This window comes from Periplaneta americana, chromosome 6 (assembly GCF_040183065.1).
Source record: "Periplaneta americana isolate PAMFEO1 chromosome 6, P.americana_PAMFEO1_priV1, whole genome shotgun sequence".
NCBI classification, from domain to species: domain Eukaryota; kingdom Metazoa; phylum Arthropoda; class Insecta; order Blattodea; family Blattidae; genus Periplaneta; species Periplaneta americana.
The window spans coordinates 45,146,395-45,168,717 of NC_091122.1; the positions used below are offsets into that span (position 1 = coordinate 45,146,395).

At 35.9% G+C, this 22,323-nt stretch overlaps 1 protein-coding gene across 4 annotated transcripts in view; it reads right to left on the minus strand.

Annotated features, from left to right (window-relative positions):
- Nucleotides 1-22,323, minus strand: part of CngA (Cyclic nucleotide-gated ion channel subunit A) — a 1,115,443-nt gene that overhangs the window by 38,168 nt on the left and 1,054,952 nt on the right. For all 4 annotated transcript variants that reach the window (XM_069828038.1, XM_069828039.1, XM_069828040.1 and 1 more), the window contains 2 exons: nucleotides 15,869-16,134; nucleotides 1,801-1,981 (listed from right to left, as the gene is read on the minus strand). In XM_069828038.1, the coding sequence (XP_069684139.1) occupies nucleotides 1,801-1,981; nucleotides 15,869-16,134 (447 nt within the window). The remainder of the gene's footprint in view (nucleotides 1-1,800; nucleotides 1,982-15,868; nucleotides 16,135-22,323) is intronic.

Genomic DNA, 22,323 nt, shown 5'->3' on the forward strand with positions numbered 1-22,323 from the left:
CGTATTTGGAGGAAGAAACACCAATTTCACGGATCACATTGCGATTTTGTCGTTTAATCTTGGAATTGAAATCGCATAGTTAATTCTCAAACAATGATGATGTCATCCAAGCTTTATTTGTTGGCAGTCCACTTCACCCCCAATAAGCCCATGTCAACATTTTTCAAACATCTCGGTTTCAATGATTTCCCTATCATTAAGAGTGGTTCTTTTCTCCTACAGCATTACAACAAAAGAGCAGAGTTATTCTGTCTTTTGCCAACTTCCCCCTTTTACACTCTTTTTTCTTAAAACTTAAAGTTTCGTTAGGGAGGGCAATGAAAAAAAAACCTGTTTCGTCAACATTGTAAATGTTTCTTGAGTTCATATTCCGCAAGAATTGAAGGCAGTATATTTTTTTCCATTCTTCAATAACATTGGTTGCAATGTCACCTCCTTCACCAGACACAGAACGAAATGCAATGTTATGCCTTTTTCTAAAGCATTCTAACCACCCATTAATAGCAACAAAATTGCTTACATTGAGTTCTTTGGCAATTTCAAGAGCTTTCTCTTGAATTATAGGCCCACTTACTGACAATTTCTTCGCCCTCGGACACTTGAACCATTCGTAAACGAAATCATTCACATTAATAAACACAGATTCTTTCTTTTTTGGCCACCATGTATATTTTTTTCCCCATTATTTTAATATTTCATCTTCATCCTTAATTGTACCGTTTATTTGTGTCCTTCCACATTTGAATATTTCTGCAATTTTTCTCGCAGATGTTCCCTTCTCACTTTCTTCAATCACTTTTCGTGTCACCTCTAAACTTAACACCACTCTAGATTATCGTTAGACCTGATTTCTCTCTCAAACTGACTTCACAGTTCCTCTGAATCAACTGAATGAAAAGAAGAAAAATTCGTAAAAGCGAGTCCAAACAGAGAAAAATAGAAAGAGGAGAAAAAATCTAAGAAATTGAAGGGTTAACTACTGACCTAAAACATACTGTGACATTTTCCATAGAAAAAGTCCGTGTTTCAATCCTTGAAAAACGAGTAAGAATTTATAGCTGTGCAGGGTCGGAGTGGAAAGTGACAAAAGAGTCATAAAATAGTAACCAACTAACCCCAAGATATGGAGGGTGTACTGTTGTACACTTAGGTATTGTCCTCGTGATATTGCTTCCTGTCCTCTAACCATCGAAAAAATAGGTCAGATGGTATCGGTGAAAAGATTTTTTGTTGGACAGTGACTGTTATAGTCAGGTTCTAATCTAAATAGACCCCGGCCGCTGGCCGGAGCAAGAGGTGACCGCTAAATAAAGAGAGAATGTGTATTGATCTTATGGAAAATCCATTTGGTTCCAGAAAAAATTGGACTTTTGGCCAGGTGACCGCTTAAATGAAGTGACCGCAAAGGCAGATTTTACTGTATGTTTCCAGGGATGTATTATATCGCTCTTCATGTCTGGGCAAAGTGATATGCCTGTGTTGCGATTTTTTTTGCCGAATCATTATCATTCAACCAAACAGTTACATTCTTTCGGTTCGAGGTCTGGATGGCAGTATGAAAACGTTAAGCGACGCTTTGCGACACACCTTGGCCAAAGTGCGCAGAAACCAGATGCTCCTACCAGTCAGACTGGAGTGGGGATTAAGTCATGTGGAACAAAGACGTCATGCGCGAGTCGAGAACGAAAGTGCTATGTTTTGAATGTGGCTTGGGTATACTCAGATAAACTTTTCAAGGACAATCAGCTGTTCCCACCAACTAACTATTCGACCCTTGGCTTGTTGCAGACTGTTCCTTACCTATTGTGGTGAGTGTGAGAGTGGACCAGTAGAAGCTGTAGATGTACTGGCGAGAGAGCGAGCTGTTGCGACCCCCATTGATGTTGTACACCCAGTTATCCGAGCCAAATCCGATCACGTAGCTGATGGCGAAGTAGAAGCAGGCGTTCCAGTGGATCAGCACCAGGATGGCCAACACAACCTGCGCACAGCGAGCGAAAAAGATTAACATTTCCACCTCCCATTTAGATGTCGTCAAACATTTTGTATGCATTAGATAATTCGCACAGTTTTAGACTATTCCACATGTTGTGAAAGTGAAAAAAATAATTTTAGTTGGTCCCATTTTACGTTTTTGAGAATTAGCGCGTTTATAAAGATTATTAGGTAGGTAGGTAACACTGTATCCCGTCATGACGGCCACTTTTATTATTATTAGTATTATTATTACTTTTTTGGTTAAGAAATGATCATTTTTTATCGTTTTCAGTAACGAAAAGTACTGAAAAAAAGCGAAAGTGTTTACATTTCTAAAACCTCATGAAACAATGTAAACTCCAAATTTAAAAAATGGCTAAAAATGGATAATTGCTAAGGAAGCATACAAAATAACTTATTTTTCACAAGCGTAGTACAATCTAAATATATAATTTGAAATGGTAATGGAAATTACGGGAAAAAGAGCTGAACGGATTTTAATGAATGACCCGTCATTTTGAAGCTTGGCATCCAAAAATTTTCAGAAAAAATAGTAACTTTCAGTAAAGCGTTAGTTTTCCTACATAATGTTCCTATTTTCCAAAATCCATCTTTCGTCAGTTTTGAGAACTAATTGCATTTCAGAATAAAACAAAACACACAGCACAATATACAATAGGCTATTACACGAAGGCCATGACCTGCAGGATTGCTGACATATTTAGAGTTCAAATTCAATTGGTTATTACATACTTGAAGACTTACTAAAAATAATTTACAAGTCTAATTCTGCGGTGTGTAATTTTCTGAGTACAGCTGTGTATTGGATATTAAAATCTACAAAATTTGAGGTAGTTAGATGACATTATTATCATTAGAAATGAAATATTATTATAGTTAATACCATAATGTGACTATTTTTCATTAATTATGCATATTAATGCTATATTGGTGATATGAAAGTGAAACGCTTTGGGTTTATATAAATAGATGTAGAGAATATCTTAAATTAAATCTTCATTTCTATAATTTACTGAGTGGCGACAATATATATATATATATATATATATATATATATATATATATATATATAAAGGGGTTTCGCATTGTGTTTAAACTTTCAATAGAGGTAGACTAGGTCACTGTTCTCATATCTTCATCTCTTTCTGAAGCGTTTGTGCAAAGATTTTCCCTACGCTACTTGTTTACGGTTAGAAAATAACAATACTATTGTGCTTTTAAGTAAGCATTTTCCGAGAGAGAAATATTGTCGAAATGTTTAGTATGAGTCTGTATTAACAAAATAATAATTAATATCAACTACAACCGATTCATTTTAATCGACTCGATTAAATATTTTTGATCGATTAATTTTACAACAGAAATTGATCGATTAATCGACTAGATTAATCGATTAAATCCCACAACACTAGTTTATACGTGATAATTTGCAACGCTCTTCCTGCTTTAAAGTAGGGCCTACGTCAAATGCAAACGAAAACGTGTTTTGGAGATGTTGAAAATATAAAATGTGTTGAATTGTTGAATCAAAATAGCTTTGTGGAATATAAACTAAATTTTCTTTCCGTGATGAAATTAAATAACCTTCTGTCCACATATTCATTTTTTAGCAGAGAACGATTAGAAAATGAATTAAAGACCTCCTGCAGACTTCCTGAATTTCATAATTAGTAATGAATGGTCTTCAAGCCATCTATAAAGAGGTAACACGACTTATCTAGTTGGTCTTGGCATTCGCCGTTACTACAGCTTCCTCCGAAAAAAGTATGAGCACATTGAAAAAGGTTAAACATTTTCTTCGTAATTCAATGAAAAATGAAAAATTAAGTTCTCTCAGTACAATCGTTATTGAAAAGAAACTAGTTGGACAATTTTCAGTTGATCAGAGTTTCAAGGAACGAATAATTGATACTTTCTCAAAAAAAAAAAAAAAAAAAAAGAGTCTGGACCTGCTATATAAAAATATAAGGTAAGGAAATTTTTTTCAGCCTACCCAGTATTTACATCTTACCTTCGCCACTGGATAGTGAACAGCCGACGAGATTTACCCGAGTCAAATCTGTTCTACGAATGAATACTTGAAATGCAATTCAATCATTGGTAAAGAAATGAAGCAAGAAACATCACAATATGCATTAATAATAAGTTCAACACAATCTCTTCCAAGCAGGGTGCGAATTAACGGGGGGATGGGGGGATTTCTCCCCCTGTTGGAAAGTTATAAATTCATATTAACATCCCTGCCAGGGATAACTTCTATCCCCCCCTCACAAAATATAATTCTTTTAATACGAATATATCGTTGTTCCGGCAATAACTCCTATGTAACATATTTATCGATTTACAGTTTTTTTGCTCTATTAAATAACTTAAATAGTGATACAGAAAATAATAAAATCTCCTATATGTAATTATATTTCTTTCCTTCGAAAATGTAACAATTCACAATCTCCTATGCACTACTGCCATAGAAGAATAAATGTGTTTTTCTTCCTACTGAAAAATTTCATATTTTGCACATAGGAGCTATTGCAGGAAGAACGGCGATATGTTTATTTATTTATTTTATTGCTAGTGAGTTTGAAATGAATACAAGGTAATACAATATAAGATAAACTAGCCCACTCCTGAATGAGTAAGACTCGTGCTCAGGAGGGGATTTCAATACAGACAAAAATAAAATTAAAATTGACAGTGAATACAGATTCAAAAGTGTTCAATATGTTTAAAACCAAACTATAAATCCAATACAATTTTTTAAATTTTTTATTACGAGTAATTTGGAGAGGTTTCGTGGTTAAAATTATATTAGAATAAAATTTGTTTAATAATCTGCGCCCTTGATTCATGCTATGATAAAAAGCTGCACTGGTTTAACTTTTTGGTTCAGACAAACGCAGAGAATTCATATTTTTAGTTCTATATTTATGTATATATCTTTCAAAGTTATCCAGATTTTTGTGAAAATGTACTTTATAAAGTACAAAGTAAGGAAGGAAAATAATATTGATGTATTTTCATCACCGGCAAGCTGACAACAATCAATAACTTAGGAATTACATACCTTATCTTAAGCCTGCTCACGGATATAGTTATTATTAGTCAGATGCGTTTCCAATTCACTGTGGGCTAAAGCAAGAAGATGCACTATCACCTTTACTTTTTAACTTTGCTCTAGAGTATGCCATTAGGAGAGTCCAGGATAACACAGAGGATTTGGAATTGAACGGGTTACATCAGCTGCTTGTCTATGCAGATGACGTGAATATGTTAGGAGAAAATCCAGAAACGATTAGGGAAAATACGGGAATTTTACTTGAAGCATGTAAAGAAATATGTTTGGAAGTAAATTCCGAAAAGACAAAGTATATGATTAAGTGTCGTGACGAATATATTGTACGAAATGGAAATATAAAAGTTGGAAATTTATCCTTTGAAGAGGTGGAAAAATTCAAATACATTGGAGCAACAGTAACAAATATAAATGATACTCGGGAGGAAATTAAACACGGAATAAATATGGGAAATGCCTGTTATTATTCGGTTGAGAAGCTTTTATCATCCAGTCTGTTGTAAAAAATCTTACAGTTAGAATTTATAAATCAGTTATATTACCGGTTGTTCTTTATGGTTGTGAAACTTGGACTCTCACTTTGAGAGAGGAACATAGGTTAAGGGTGTTTGAGAATAAGGTTCTTAGGAAAATATTTGTGGCTAAGCGGGATGAAGTTACAGGAGAATGGAGAAAGTTACACAACAGAGAACTGCACGCATTGTATTCTTCACCTGACATCATTAGGAACATTAAATCCAGACGTTTGAGATGGACAGGGAATGGAGCACGTATGGACGAATCCAGAAATGCATATAGAGTGTTAGTTGGGAGGCCGGAGAGAAAAAGACCTTTGGGGAGGCCGAGACGTAGATGGGAAGATAATATTATAATGGATTTGAGGGAGGTGGGATATGATGATAGAGACTGGAGTAATCTTGCTGAGGATAGGGACCGATGGCGGGCTTATGTGAGGGCGGCAATGAATCTCCGGGTTCCTTAAAAGCCAGTAAGTAAGTATTATTATGATCAAGATACAAGACAAGCAACTCAGTGCGACGAAGCGTTGAGCCGTATCGAATGAGGATAATAATAATAATAATAATAATAATAATAATAATAATAATAATAATAATAATAATAATAATAATAATAATAATAATAATAATAATAATAATAACTTTATGTATGGTATTCTCTATCTAGGATTCTTTCCCACCCCCCCCCCCGACCAGAAATCTTAATTCGCACCCTGATTCCAAGAACATTACATATTTTGATTTCCTTCCATTACGATACTGAATGTACACAAGGCTCCATTGATTATAAATTATTCTAGGTGCACACAGGTACGTTTTGGTGGGTTCTGTTTAAAAGTACGAGGACAGAATATTGAAATGATGGCGTCCGCATACATTCCACATACACCCGGTTCAACCGCAGTCACCGGAAGCTACTGTATCGTGCTGCGGTCTGGTGGGACGACCAGATAACAGGGGAACAATACCACCTCGTCCATATCAATAAGCGCATCCAGAGTGCAATTGCGCCGCCCGGATTTGGTCTGTGCGAACCCAGCCAGATTTTAAAGTGTGGTAATTTTTTTTAACAGTTGTGTCTCGTTTGTAAATTTATCCGTAGAATTTTGTACATTTACAATTAATTCAAACAGACCTTATCAATGGCAAGGCTATCCTCTCTGCATGGCTATAGGTGCTTAAGATATTTTTAAGAAAATGTACGTAATATTAACATGAAACAATTAATTAACCTTATCGGTTTATTTCAACGTACGTACTGTTTAATTCCATGATATCGTGTAATTTCTGAAAGACTGAGAAAGAAAGACAAAGAGGTAATAACAAGAACATTCCTTTCATATTTCGAAATTTCTAGAATCTCTTCTTTTGTTTAAAAGCCGTTGTACCTCAGTTGGTAGAATGTTAGAGCAACGAACTGCGAACTGCAATACGAATAAGCGCCGGTTTTCTTACTTGGTTATTTAACGACGCTGTATCAACTACTAGGTTATTTACGTAAATTACGTATTAGGTAAAATAATATATTATTTTGTTTTATTGAGGAATTACTTGTCAATAAGTTTTTTACGCATAATATACTTAACTTTATTTCAATTGGTATAATTATGTATGAAATTACAGGATGGGGTAGCTTATTTAAAACCAATTTTAATTCATTCTATTTATTATAGAAGAAAATAATTTAAATATGTGTTCATAAATTATTTGATTTTACATTTCAAAAATTGTTCTTAGACTTCAATGTTCTTGAAATAAGACAAATGTATTATATTGTATTAATACAATTCATACATAAAAATCGAAATAATTATTTTGAATTGTATTCTCATAGTTATGAAACAAAAGGTATGAATTCTTTAAGATTGTGTGAACCGAAATGCAACACTGCTACAATATTTAATCATAGTAGTAATTAAGGCCCAAGAATATATAAAAAATTTATATTTAAACATCCCAATCTTGTCATTTCGTCGCCGTCGGTGGCGTAATTGGTATAGCGCTGACTTTCTATGCTCGAGATTGCGTGTTAGATCCCGGCCGAGGTCGGTGGCATTTAAAAAAAAATTAAAAAAACATGGTTTATTTAACGACGCTCGCAACTGTAAAGGTTATATCAGCGTCGCCGATGTGCCGGAATGTTTGTCCCGCAGGAGTTCTTTTAGCATGCCAGTAAATCTACTGACACGACCCTGTCACATTTAAACACACTTAAATGCCATCGACCTCAGCCGGGATCGAACCCGCAACCTCGAGCATAGAAGGGCAGCGTTATACCAAATGCGCTACCGAGGGCGACTCGACGGCATTTAAGTGTGTTTAAACGCGACAGGCTCACGTCAGTAGATTTACTGGTATGTAAAATAACTCCCGCGGGACAAAATTCCGGCACACCGGCGACGCTGATATAACCTCTGCAGTTGCGAGCGTCGTTAAATAAACCATAATTTTTGTTTGTCATTTCTAATAGTTATAGTATTAAATTTAAAAAGTTATGTATGGATTTTATAAATAATGAAAAATTGTACATTTAAATTTATATATTCTTATTGTGTAGTAGACATAAGACAAACTGTGTTACATACTGTACTTCTAAATTTTAATTCAGGAATGAGGACTCAAAACAACTCTGCGAAATATCCTTCACAGAATGTTCAATTAATTCCATATACAATTACACTTGTGCATTATTGTTGGAAAAATGTGTTAGCTGTAGACACTTAAATAACTTCAAGCGCACCTCTTATTATTTCAACAATGTACATTGGTGATCGGATTGCCGTAAACGGTACTCATTGTTGTCTTGATATTTGCCAATAGAATGGCTGAAAAACGGTTATAGGTCTATTCTTACTCTTTTTCACGTTTTTATAACATTTTATTCTAGAGATTAAAAAGTAAATAATTTCACATCAGGAATTAGCGGAACCCCTAAGAGTTGCTTACGGAATCTCGGGGTTCCGGGGAACACACTTTGAGAAACTCTGTACTAGGGCATTTGCTCTGTACTAGGGCATTTGATAAGTATTGGAACAATGCTGTAAATCAGTGTTCCTAGCTGTGATCGTTGAAATCTTATACTACGTAATAGACCAGCGATTATTCAATAAATTCGCAATTTGAAAGTCTCGAAGTAGCTATATTTTGTAAATACAGTGACTGTTTCTGATTGTAGTAAACAATACAACCCTAAAGGTACGAACAAAGGTGCTTCATAAGAATCCAAGTTGCAAGAGAAAAAAAAAAACATGCAACTCAATGTTTTTTAGAGCATCACAAGAAGCCTGTGGGAGAGAAGTCCTCCCATACTGAACTATAGCAAGTTGGGTGGAAGCGAGGCATTCGCTTTCAATCAAGAGTTGGCATCCGAAGAGCTTTAGATTGATCAGTGAGAGAGATATCCAGAAATGCTGATACAGCTGGAGTCCACCGTCTTCCAAGAATTTGGCAACGTATTGTTGACATGGCAGGAGACTATATTTGAAACATGTAATATCAAAAGTAATCTAAATAAATTTAGTGTGAAATAGTAACTATGTTGCCATTACTTTTCGAATGCCTTAGCAGAAAGACCTCCAGTTCAATGTATACGTTCGAGAAACTATTAATAGTACATTATGCAACGAGCCTATAATGAAGGTAATTAAGAAGCGAGTATGGATATTTATGAAACGAGCGCAAGCGAGTTTCATAATTTTCATACGAGCTTCTTAATTACCATTATAGGCGAGTTTCATATGACTTTTTATGCTCGACCATATTTCTAACTCGATATTATTAATTTTCTTTGTATCTGACCTTGGCCAATGTCCCGTATGTTGTGAGATGTGCGCAGACGCGAAAGTATTGATTTTTTCCGAGGAACAGATCTTCACATTGACCTTGCTAAGCCATAAGAACCTACAGAAATAACATTGAAATTAAATTAGACATTGAAAAACGAGATGACAAATTGAATTTATTTGAATATTATTTACAATTAACGCTAATCATTATAGTAACAGAACATACCTTCTGCGATAGTATTGGATTTCCAGCCTCCGTGACTTTTTGCTAATTCTCTTTCGATTGCATATCCGAGAATAATCGATACTTGCGGTTTTATAACGGTAGAAATCTGACCTGTCATTGGCTGAACAGTCGTAACCTGAGTCGTCATTGGCTGAAAGACCTCACCTTTAATGAGTAGGTGTACTTTAATGACATGCATTAAAGGTCTGTAACCAGGTGTATAATTACTACATTTCGGCATGGTCGAGCATGATAGTACATTATACAACGAGCCTATAATGATAGTAATTAAGAATCGAGTATGGATATTTATGAAACGAGCGCAAGCGAGTTTCATAATTTTCATACGAGCTTCTTAATTACCATTATAGCAGAGTTTCATACGACCTTTTTTTGCTCGACCACATTTCTAACTTGAAATTACCGGTATTCAGACGTATACATTTTATTTGTAACTGACAAGATCGGAAGTGACCTTGTTCTAGGTCGTGAATTGTGAGATGTGCGCAGACGCGAAAGTATTGATTTTTTCCGAGGAACAATAATGTCATTGACCTTGACGTAGTCCCGTTAAACTTGATAATATTATAATATTATAACCTTGATTATTGAATTCGACATTGAAAAACGAGATGACAAATTGAATTTATTTGGATATTATTTACAATTAACGCTAATTATTATAGTAACAGAACATAACCTTCTGCGACAGTATTAGATTTCCAGCCTCCGTGACTTTTCGCTAATTCTCTTTCGATTGCATATCCGAGAATAATCGATACTTGAGGTTTTATAACGGTAGAAAGCTGACCTGTCATTGGCTGAACAGTTGTAACCTGAGTCGTCATTGGCTGAAAGATCTGACCTTTAATGAGTAGGTGTACTTTAATGACATGCATTAAAAGTCTGCTACCAGGTGTATAATTACTACGTTTCGGCATGGTCGAGCATAAAATTATTTATAAGTGAATGTTAAAGCCAATGGTGGCAAAAATCGGAACATCTCATCCCAAATAGCTTGATCGTTATGTTTTTTAGGTATCCATTATACAAATAATAATAATAATAATAATAATAATAATAATAATAATAATAATAATAATAATAATAATAATAATAATAATAATAATAATAATAACAATTTTTTATTTATTTTATTGGTTTATTTTACGACGCTGTATCAACATCTAGGTTATTTAGCGTCTGAATGAAATGAAGGTGTTAATGCCGGTGAAATGAGTCCTGGGTCCAACACCGAAACAATAATAATAAAAAATTATTATTATTATTATTATTATTATTATTATTATTATTATTATTATTATTATTATTATTATTATTATTTTAGGGGAAAATCGGGTAGTATCGGACATCGGGTAATATCGGACAGTGAGTTTCTTTCATCTACCACACGATGATAGTACCTGATTGACATGGTTACTTTTCTGTGATGTCGCATATAGAAACGTAACCATGTCATTCAGGTACTACCATTTGGTGGTAGATGAAAGAAACGCACTGTCCGATATTACCCGATGTCCGGTACTACCCGACTCTCCCCTATTATTATTATTATTATTATTATTATTATTATTATTATTATTACTGTATTAGTATTTTTCATGTTACACCACAAAGAACCGCGTAATGATTTATTAGTTTAAATGAAGTTTAACCACAATATACATACCACATATGGTTTTTGCTTTAACATATGCATATGAAAGTGATGGTTGAACCACAGTCTATGGTCTGTCCAAAACAACTTCCGACCTGACAAATGGCGCCTTTAGTATGTTACCATGGCAACCATTCAAATCAACGAATCACGAGAGAGGCGTAACCATGGTAACAGGACGGTGTTGCCGTGTCTATGTTTACAATTTGCACGTGAATACCACGGCCTAATGGTGAATACAGTGCCCGGAATGACTTTGAGTTGGCTGGTTAGTGCGTGCTTTTTGTGAATTAAAAATATTTAGTTGTATCATTGGTTTAGTGTACCGGTATCGATAATTATTCTGTTTCAATTTTGTTATACGTATTATCTTCGTTGTCATTGGTGGAGTGTGTGGCTAGTGTGCGTTTTCTAGTTTCTGCGAGAGTTTCTAAACAGGTGACTTGTGCAGTATCGGAAGGACAGGCAGACAGAGAACAAAGAATATTGTACAAGGTGCCTCGTTAAAAAGTCGAGCGCGAGAGATGGTGTGTTATGTAAGAGAGTATTTTGAGAGGGAAAAAGATAATGGCGGGCCTCTTTTACCTTTCGCGCAAGTCGTAATGAGAACTGCTGCTTGTGTTAAAATAATAAGAGCACTGTTATCGGTATTGGAAAAGAAATAGGCTATGCAGATTTTTAATCATAAATATTTTTACAGTTTAGAATTTTTTCAATGCATTTCTAACAACATTACATTGATTAATACCGACACTCATAAAAGTAGAGTCTTCGTATTAAATTTGAACCTGTTTTCACAGTCTACAGTCCTTTCGACGTTTTTCTAACGGTATTACATAGTAGTAGTAGTAGTAGTAGTAGTAGTAGTAATAATAATAATAATAATAATAATAATAATAATAATAATAATAATAATAATAATAATAATAATAGACTAATAAAAGTAATAATGTACACAAATTTTAATGCCTAGTGTTCAACAAATTGGTTAGAAATGTATGTGTTCGTGTCAGCCGTTCATTACTGCACTCTATCGGCAGCGCGCTCGCTTATACCCCAGATCACATATAGATTGCTCATTCCTATGTTAAAATCGGTTGCACATTGAAGAGAACAACCGCCAGGATCGCCACCCGTCCGCAGTAAACGAACACGAGATGGCAGTACAGTCGCTAATCCAATTCAAATGGGAGTTATAACACGACTCCTTATGTAACAGCTAGATGGCAGCATAGTAAACCTGACAAAAGTTATTACCGTCAAAACCTATAACGCCGAGCAATCTGGGTATATATGATCTAGGCTTATACGAAAGATGGGAAACATGACAACTCTGCTCCCCCTTCTCTGTAAACTGTCAAGTCGGAAGTAGTTTTGGTCAAAGTATAGTATATACAGTCACGAAGCTCAATACGTAGTAAATATGCATCCATAGATATCCATAGATATAGTTGCTAACCACTAGGATTGCTAATATCGCGTCATTACAGACAATGCGAAATAGTACCGGCACAGTCTATTGTTCCTAGCATCCTCACAACTCAAGCTTCGTGGCTGTATATACTAGACTGTGGTTGAAGATTAAACTGAAAACCATGCACAGCACATTCCCTCTGCTACCCGATCTGATCAAAACAATGGCTTGTGTGTTTATTATATTCAAACGTAATGGGAATGCCAGCGTTTAATTATTGAGAAACTGAACAAATGTAGCTAATACGGCTACTTTGTCTCCAACTGAAACTTTTTAAATCGACTATAACATACGATTTTTTTAGTTCAATATTAAGTTATAAAACTGGAAAATCCTGTAAGTAATGGGTATTCCCAATATATGTTCATAGTTTCAGATTGGCAACACCTATAATAGTTGTTTTTTCATCATTTCCATCGGAACACAGCTATCAACTCTCCAGTCCCAATGCGGAAAACTAAGGAACTTCTATGATTATATTCCTTACATCATAAAGAGTCAAACCCTCCCCTTCTGGCCAAAACTACCACACAAGAGTATATTCGTCACTTCAACAAGTTCCCTTGCCTTTTATGTCTCTGGGAGCGGAAGTAACGACTGACACTTTATTTCAGTTCACATAAAATCAAAGCAGCAGCCAAAACATATGCAAAAGGTTTTGCACTGTTCAAGTCGCCGTCTCTTAGCATTTTGAAGCAAGAAAACTTTCTGCATAATGCTAAGCCGAATCAATATGTTATACGGATATCCAGCTTCATCAGTAGAGTCCTGCGTTTGATTACTTTGACTACAAGTTAGATGCACATGGATCATATTAGCTTCGTTTGCAAAGAAAGGCTCTGACTCGTCTCCCTACTCCGTTTCGTATGTTACAGTTGGCTCCAGCGTTTTTGGCGTGAGTATAATGCACAGTTTGTGAGCATGTTACTAGTGCAGCTTCATATACAGTCACATCAGCCATTTGCCAAACGCAGTTGTCAGACTGACTGCGGCAAAGGTAAAACACTTGTACTTGACGTTCCCATTACTTGTTTCACACACCAAATACGGTGACGCGGATATCTGCTTATTCATATAGGGCGGTAGAGGCACTGAGCAATGAGAATGCTACTCACGTACAAAATATACTGTCATATGTATTTAATAATGAACAAAATATTTATTTAAAGCCATCTTATGTATATCAGAAAATTATTCTTACAATAAATAAAACGAACCTAGTTTCTACATAGGCCTACCTTTTTTCAGAATATATTTTTCACCAAAAAAGTAAAAGTCAATGCCCATTACAGTATTTACCGCCTATTTATAGAGTTTTTATTATTTAAACTGTACTTCATAAAATAAATAAATATATTTTATCACAGCAAAATGAGTTTTGAAGTAAATAATATGATAATTTATTGAAAGAATTGAAATTTGAATATTCACAATCTAAAATTAGTTAATATTCAACTTCTCTTCATTTAGAATATATTTTTCACCAAAAAAGTAGGAGTCAATATCCATTACAGTATCTACCGCCTATTTATAGACTTATGAATATTTAAACTGTACTTTATAAAAGAAATAAATATATTTTATCAAAGCAAAATGAGTTTTGAAGTAAATAATATGATAATTTATTGAAATAATTGAAATTTGAATATTCACAATCTAAAATGAGTTAATATTCAACTTCTGTTGATTTAGAATATACAGAGTGATTTATATAGAACTGACACATTTCTTTCATTAATTGTTTCAAAACGAATTGTGCTAGCGACAACTTATTACACCTAAAATGTAGAGGAATTTTGGGAGATTATTTACCTCTATAGCAAATGTTGAAAATGTCCTCTATCCTGCATAAGGCACAACTCAACACGTCGTTCCATGTTACTGGCCACTCGTTTTGTTAGCTTGAATCTCCTGTGTGATGTTGTGCTTCAGATCGTCCAATGTCTGGGGACGTGTGGCGTACACCCTGTCTTTTAAGTAACCCCATAGAAAGAAATCCGGCGTTGTCAAATCCGGAGATCTCGGTGGCCACAGCTACTCAAAGGGCATACCAGAGAGAATTTGGTGTTCGCAATCCTCCCAATAGAAACACAATACTGGGACTGGTAAACAAATTGGAAACAACTGGATCTCTGGTGAGTGAAAAGGGCAAGCATCGTTCATCTAGGCTTCCCACGGTTGTTGTTGACGTAAGAGCACGACTGGAGCAGTCACCCAAAAAATCATTAAGACGTTTGTCACAGGAGACAGGGTACACCTACTCAATGTGTCAGAGAGCCTAAAGCCATATAGGGTTACGGTTGTTCATCAGCTACAGGAACCAGATAAGGATAAAAGATTGAATTACTGTCGTTGGTTTCAGACGTTCATTGTGCAAAATCCTGCCATATTGTCCATCACATGGTTCACAGATGAAGCATGGTTCCATTTATCCGGTTATGTGACGACCGAATAATTTCCAGGAACCTGTGGCCACCAAGATCTCCGGATTTGACAACGCCGGACTTCTTTCTATGGGGTTACTTAAAAGACAGGGTTTACGCCACACGTCCCCAGACATTGACGATCTGAAGCACAACATCACACAGGAGATTCAAGCTAACAAAACGAGTGGCCAGTAACATGGAACGACGTGTTGAGTTGTGCCTTATGCAGGATGGAGGACATTTTCAACATTTGCTATAGAGGTAAATAATCTCCCAAACATTCCTCTACATTTTAGGTATAATAAGTTGTTGCTAGCACCATTCCTTTTGAAACAATTAATGAAAGAAATGTGTCAGTTCTATATAAATCACTCTGTATTTTTCACCAAAAAAGTAAAAGGCAATGCTCATTACAGTATTTACTGCCTATTTACAGAGTTTTGAATATTTAAACTGTACTTTATAAAATAAATAAATGAATTTTATCAAAGCAAAATGAGTTTTGAAGTAAATAATACGATAATTTATTGAAAGAATTGAAATTTGAATATTCACAATTTAAAATGAATTAATATTCAACTTCTGTTCATTTAGAAAAAAATTGTACTTGTTTTGACTCCATGTATTGCCGTCTCTAATGCCAGATTTCAGAAATGAATTATGTATAAGTGGATGCAATCAGTGACTTACCTTACAGATGCGAAAGACATTAGGATATCCGGTTCGAGTCTCGGTGCGGTCGAAGAACTCGCTCATACGAGGGAAGCGGAGAAGGCGGTTGATTCTCACGATGACGGGGCAGGGCACACGCACCTGGCAGGACGAGGGGGGCCACCACAGGTACGCCAGGTCCGTGGGCAGCAGGCTCAGCAGGTCCGAGCGCCACTTCCTGGACTGCAGGTAATGCTTCCTGAGCTTCTGCGCGTTCCGCTCCAGCAAGCCCTGCTCCAAGTAGCCTGCGAAACAGTTCGCTTCAATTACGCACTGACACAGATTAGAGACCGGCAAGTCAGACAAGACTCACGCCCGTACCTGCTTGCCGTCACGCTTGGGTTCCGATGACGGTACAAAGCAAGTTAACTTCTAAGACTGAACCCATTGAGCCCGGGTTTTATAGGTTCAGTCCAGGCGGGACCCAAGAAAGCCTGCCTGTTTGCTCGTATTATAAGGCAGAGTGACTTGCATTCACGGAAGCCAGTCTGCGCTGGTTAAGATGAAACAGTACTAGTTTGAAACCTAAGTTCGTTGGCTATTTAGTCACTTCAAAAAATATTTATCTTATGGTCCAACACGGCAGATATTTCTTCATTAAAGAAACACAGTTTTACGATTTATTGCGCTACAGAATTCATAAAATAATAAGACAATATTATACATTTCATATTCCTGCAAAGTGTATCTGACTCAACAAAATAGTAACATTTCGTAACTTGTGATTAGTTGAGAAGGGAAGGGAAGAGAAGAGAAGAGAAGAGAAGAGAAGAGAAGAGAAGAGAAGAGAAGAGAAGAGAAGAGAAGAGAAGAGAAGAGAAGAGAAGAGAAGAGAAGAGAAGAGAAGAGAAGAGAAGAGAAGAGAAGAGAAGAGAAGAGAAGAGAAGAGAAGGAAATATATTGAAAAGATACTGGTAGCAATTATTATGAATATCAACAACTATTATAGAAAAATATTTCATTTTAACTTTTTTCTTATCAACAATTAAAAGCCTCATGAATACCTGTAAAATGTATAAAAGTTTTTCGTTCTTCAGAATATTGATTTGCTATTTAACTTCTGAGGGACAGATTTCTTTTCATTTATGAAGCTGAAAGTTTGAATGGTTTGCATTAAATTTATATTACTACGATGAAAAGGAAAGTGCAAGTAATTTATAATAACTGTTGGAATTTAATGGATATTATGTTGACGAGAAATAGTTTTCTTTGTCTTTATTAACGGTACGTTTCAGAAGACAACAAATTAAGTTTTCAGTAGTTTGTCTATATCTGTAGGCTCCTTGTCAGGTTTGAATGACTTGGTTCATATTTATCATGCATCTGAAAGCAGCACAGTGTGGCGCAGGTCGGCGGAACTCAACAGTCTTTCGGGTCACTCTTAGGACTGTTTGGGAGTCACGTACAATCACACTGCCTGCCTGCTAGTGAGGGAAGGTTGCAGGCGAGCGAACGATATGAAGCGTAAGCCCGCTCACAGACCTAAACAGTCATGGGCAAGCCTGATAGACATTTTGCCTGTCTCTGACATAGATTATAAGAAATTAACGTATAAACTCCTGTTGCGCTACATCAGTGTTGCCACTTTTGGTGCAATTGCACGGATCTGATACAATTTTCAATTATTTTGGTCCTACATTTCAACTGAAAAAAATGGGAGAGATTGGGAAGGGAACACAGACTAATATTTTGAGATCAGGAACTTAAGGTCTATGAGTTCAAAATTCCACGCAATAGCATAAAACGTGTTAAGGGTTAAGCACGCCACTGACTAAATTTCCATCTGACGTAGTGTAAACATGTGATCATTTGTCACGAATAAGATCACTACCGCTGTGATTGTCAAGAGATTCATAATACTATATTATCGTTCAGGTCTAACGAGCACAGAAGACATAGAGTAGAAAAAAGCAGTTTGGAGATGAAGGAGCGCTTGCGGACAATGACCATCATGATATCATGATGCTACCAAAACATTAGCTCCCGCTTAGCACATGAATTGTGGTGTTACATCGTTCTTTTTTACAGATAACTCAACGAATTTTAAGATGCCTACGTGGCTGCACAAACAAATTTTGAAAGAAAATTCGTGGAATAACTTTTAGGCATTTACATTTTAAAACCTAGAAATTACATCAAATGTTACCGTAACAGATAAATTCTGTAGGACCAAAAATTAATCTTCACGTAGATTCTTCGCCCAACAGTGCATATACTGTGGAATCCCGGCCACCAAGTCACTCAGCGCTCCTTGTACAGCTAATGACAGTTGATTTAATATAATATGTCAACATTTGTATATGTCGAACATGGAGTAAGGCTACAAAACGAAAAACATTGGAGGAGAGGGATTAGATGCGGTGCTGTGACTTGAACTTCGGCGTAGCTCAGTGGTTAGAGCGCTTGGTACGTAGAACTAAGGGCCTGGTTAGATCCCCGGCGCCGGAGTGAATTTTATTCCTCTAATACCAATTAGAAATTATATACTAGTAACTTATTCATCAGATTTTATTTCAGCTATATACAGAGTGGCCCACTTAACTCTTTCACCTCTGATAACGTGTGAAATATTTCATATATACAGAAACTGACAATTACAAGTTAAATTACATTAAAGGGAATATCTGATACACGTAATGTATTTTTTTGTACATGAAATGCTTTTCAAGATATGAATGTCATCGATAAGAATAAACATAAGCAATGTCTGACAAACGATCGAACAGAGGGAGGACAATTCTGGTTTGAGTTGTGAGCCAATTAAATCACAATCACAATGCACTGTACACTTTAACACCACAGTCTAGTATATACAGTCACGAAGCTCAATACGTAGTAAGTATGCATCCATAGATAGTTGCTAACCACTAGGATCGCTAATATCGCCTCATTACAGACAATGCGAAATAGTACCGGCACATCTATTGTTCCTAGCACCCTCACAATTCAAGCTTCGTGACTATATATACTAGACTGTGTTAATACTATGGAAATGTTACACATGGTGAAATAAGACATAAAAGTATTGACGCACCAGAATTGTCCTCCCTCTGTTCGATTCTTGGTCAAACATTGTTAATGTTTACTCTTACCGGTGACATTCAAGCAGTCATTAAAGTACAGCAGTCATTTGTTATTAGACCAGGGGTACAGAACTGGCGAGAGAGGGGTGGAAAGCATAGGGAAAGCGTTGGTTCCCCGTCCACAGTCCACTGGCGTTGAATGACGTATCTGTGGCCCGTACGCAATCACATAAGACAGACACTGAATACAAATCCCCTCCCCTACCAAGTCAATGACGCGGGGATGGAAGGAAGGGGTGAGTGACGTAACGCCACAATTGTCGCCCAGTTCTCCAAGCCTGTATTAGACAGAGCTAACGCAACATTTGCAATACAAAATATAGTTGGTTCCCATAAAAAAAAAAGAAATTTGACTATATAATATCTTGAAAAGTATTTCATGTACAAAAATACATTACTTGTATTAAATGTCCCCTTCAATGTAATTTAACTTGTAATTGTCGGTTTCCGCATATCTGAAATATTTCACACGCTATCGGAGGTGAAAGAGTTAAGTGGGCCACCCTGTATAATTATTACATTTTAATTATTAGATCTCTAAATATTTCATTGATTACAATTACATGAATCTGTAGGTATTTCCTATAATTTGCCATGTTAAATTGTATCTTACGGATTCTTAATATTCTTTGAATGTTAATAGGTACAATATTAACGTCCAATATTATTTTGTATTATTAATTTGTACCGTTACAAAGTTTCATTAATTAATTCCATCCTTAGCCGTAATGTCTTCGAGAAATAATTAGCTAATTATTTTACTTTAATTTTGTATTTTTATTTAATTTGTATCTAATTGTCTTGTTTTCTTAACTTTTGACTATTTACAATGTTTTGAGAGAGTTGTTTAATTAGCTTTACGTATTTTAATATCGAGGTTTTGATTGATTTTACTTTTAATATTATATTTTGTGATTATTAATTTAGTTATACATTACTGTCATTAACAGTCTTTCGTTCACGTGCACCGACAGAAATTTAAGCCAACATTTTGCTCGAGAAAAAATTCTTTTTATATATAAATAGACCACGTTTGCCTTCTTTTATAATTACGTCTTTATTTCAGGATATTTCACTCATTACAACAATTGAGAGGTGGAATTTATATCAGTGGACGAATCACGAGAAAGGCTGAAATGGTCGTAGTCACAGAGTTGGTCAAGAAAACAAGACAATATTTATATTTGTGCACGTAGAGTTGGGAAGCACATTTCTTTACTTCGCGACTCGTTAATTTTTCCATTCGAGGAATTTAGAACAGGGCTATACAATTTCTGCACCCGTAAATTACTTCAAAAGGACTTCATTTTACGTATGAATATTTCTGTTGCTTGATAACAGGGTTTCTTGTATATAGTTTCTATTTTGAGTGGAAAACATTGCTTTCTCTTCATATGACAAAGTTCCTCAACATTTCCATTTATTTGTCCTTTTAAAAGAATTCTTTGCACATCTACTTTAAATATTTTAGTGCACGATTTTATAATGTCTACTCCTACGTAGAGTTAAGAGGTTTATATGCCATTAATATTCTACGAAACTCTAAGCATATTGTATTACTTTCTTTACAGTTCGCACGAAAAAAATTCATTGTCTCGAAGGCTTTCATCCTCACGTTTTCGTTTTCTTCCTTTGAAAATAACATTACTCACACTGCGCTCGATTGAACTTCAACTTCTCTAGGAAAGGAACTGGAAAAACTTTCTCTTTTTCTAATTCTGACGACAGTAACATTCAAGAGTCTAACTATCAATACACGTAGGCTGTTTAATAAAGAACGCTCATGAATTTTAATTCAAAGTTTTTAATTCAAAATTAAAGTTTAGTCTTGTATTGATTAATTAAAATGTGTCCCAGTGAAACGTACAGCAGGCTAGTTTCTGTCTGATGCTTTTCCAATTCACTGCGGGCTAAAGCAAGGAGATGCACTACGTTATCATAACTTTACTCTAGAATATGCCATTAGGAAAGTCCAGGAAAACAGACAGGGTTTGGAATAGAACGGGTTACATCAGCTCCTTGTTTATGCAGATGACGTGAATATGTCAGGAGAAAATCCACAAACTATTAGGGAAAACACGGGAATTTTACTTGGAGCAAGTTTACGAGATAGACTTGGAAGTAAATCCCGAAAAGACAAAGTATACGATTATGTTTCGTGACCAGAACATTGTACGAAATGAAAATATACAAAGTAATCCTCTGAAGAGGTAGAAAAATTCAAGTATTTTGGAGCAACACTAACAAATATAAATGACACTCGAGAGGAAATTAAACACAGAATAAATATGGGAAATACCTGTTATTATTCGGTTAAGAAGCTTTTGTCATCCAGTCACTTCTAAAATTGCTAAAGTTAGAATTTATAAAACAGTTATATTACCGATTGTGAAACTTGGACTCTCACTTTGAGAGAGGAATAGAGGTTAAGGGTGATTGAGAAAAAGATGCTTAGGAAAATATTTGGGATGAAAGAGTAATGGAACGGAGAAAAATTCTCTCCGGCGCCGGGATTTGAACCCGGGTTTTCAGCTCTACGTGCTGAAGCTTTATCCACTAAGCCACACCGGATTCCGCCCCGGCGTCGGAAGAATCGTCTCAGTTTTAAGTTCCAACTCTTGGGTTCCCTCTAGTGGCCGCCCTCTGCACTACGTCATAGATATCTGTGAGCCTAGGACTGAAGTCCACATATGTGCTGAGGTGCACTCGTAATGAGTGACTAGTTGGCCGGGATCCGACGGAATAAGCGCCGTCTTAAATAACGAAGTGATTTACGCATAGCATATTGAGACGATTCTTCCGACGCCGGGGTGGAATCCGGTGTGGCTTAGTGGATAAAGCGTCAGCACGTAGAGCTGAAAACCCGGGTTCAAATCCCGGCGCCGGAGAGAATTTTTCTCCGTTCCATTACTCTTTCATCGTATGATGACGCAGAATATCTGCATGGAAATATCATATGTACTTCGGTACATTATAATAATATATAAAATATTTGGGGCTAAGAGGAATGAAGTTACAGGAGAATGGAGAAAAACGTAAGGTTGCACGTATTGTATTCTTCACATAACATAATTAGGAACATTAAATCCAGACGTTTGAGACGGCAGGGCATGTAGCACATACGGGCGAATCCAGAAATGCTTATGGAGTGTTAGTTGGAAGGCCAGCTTTGGGGAGGTCGAGACGTAGGTGGGAGGTTAATATTAAAATGGATTTGAAGGAGATGGGATATGATGATAGAGACTGGATTAATCTTGCTCAGGATAGGGACCGATGGCGGGCTATGTGAGGGTAGCAATGAACCTCCGGATTCTCTAAAAGCCATTTGTAAGTATGTAAAGCAAGTCTTGT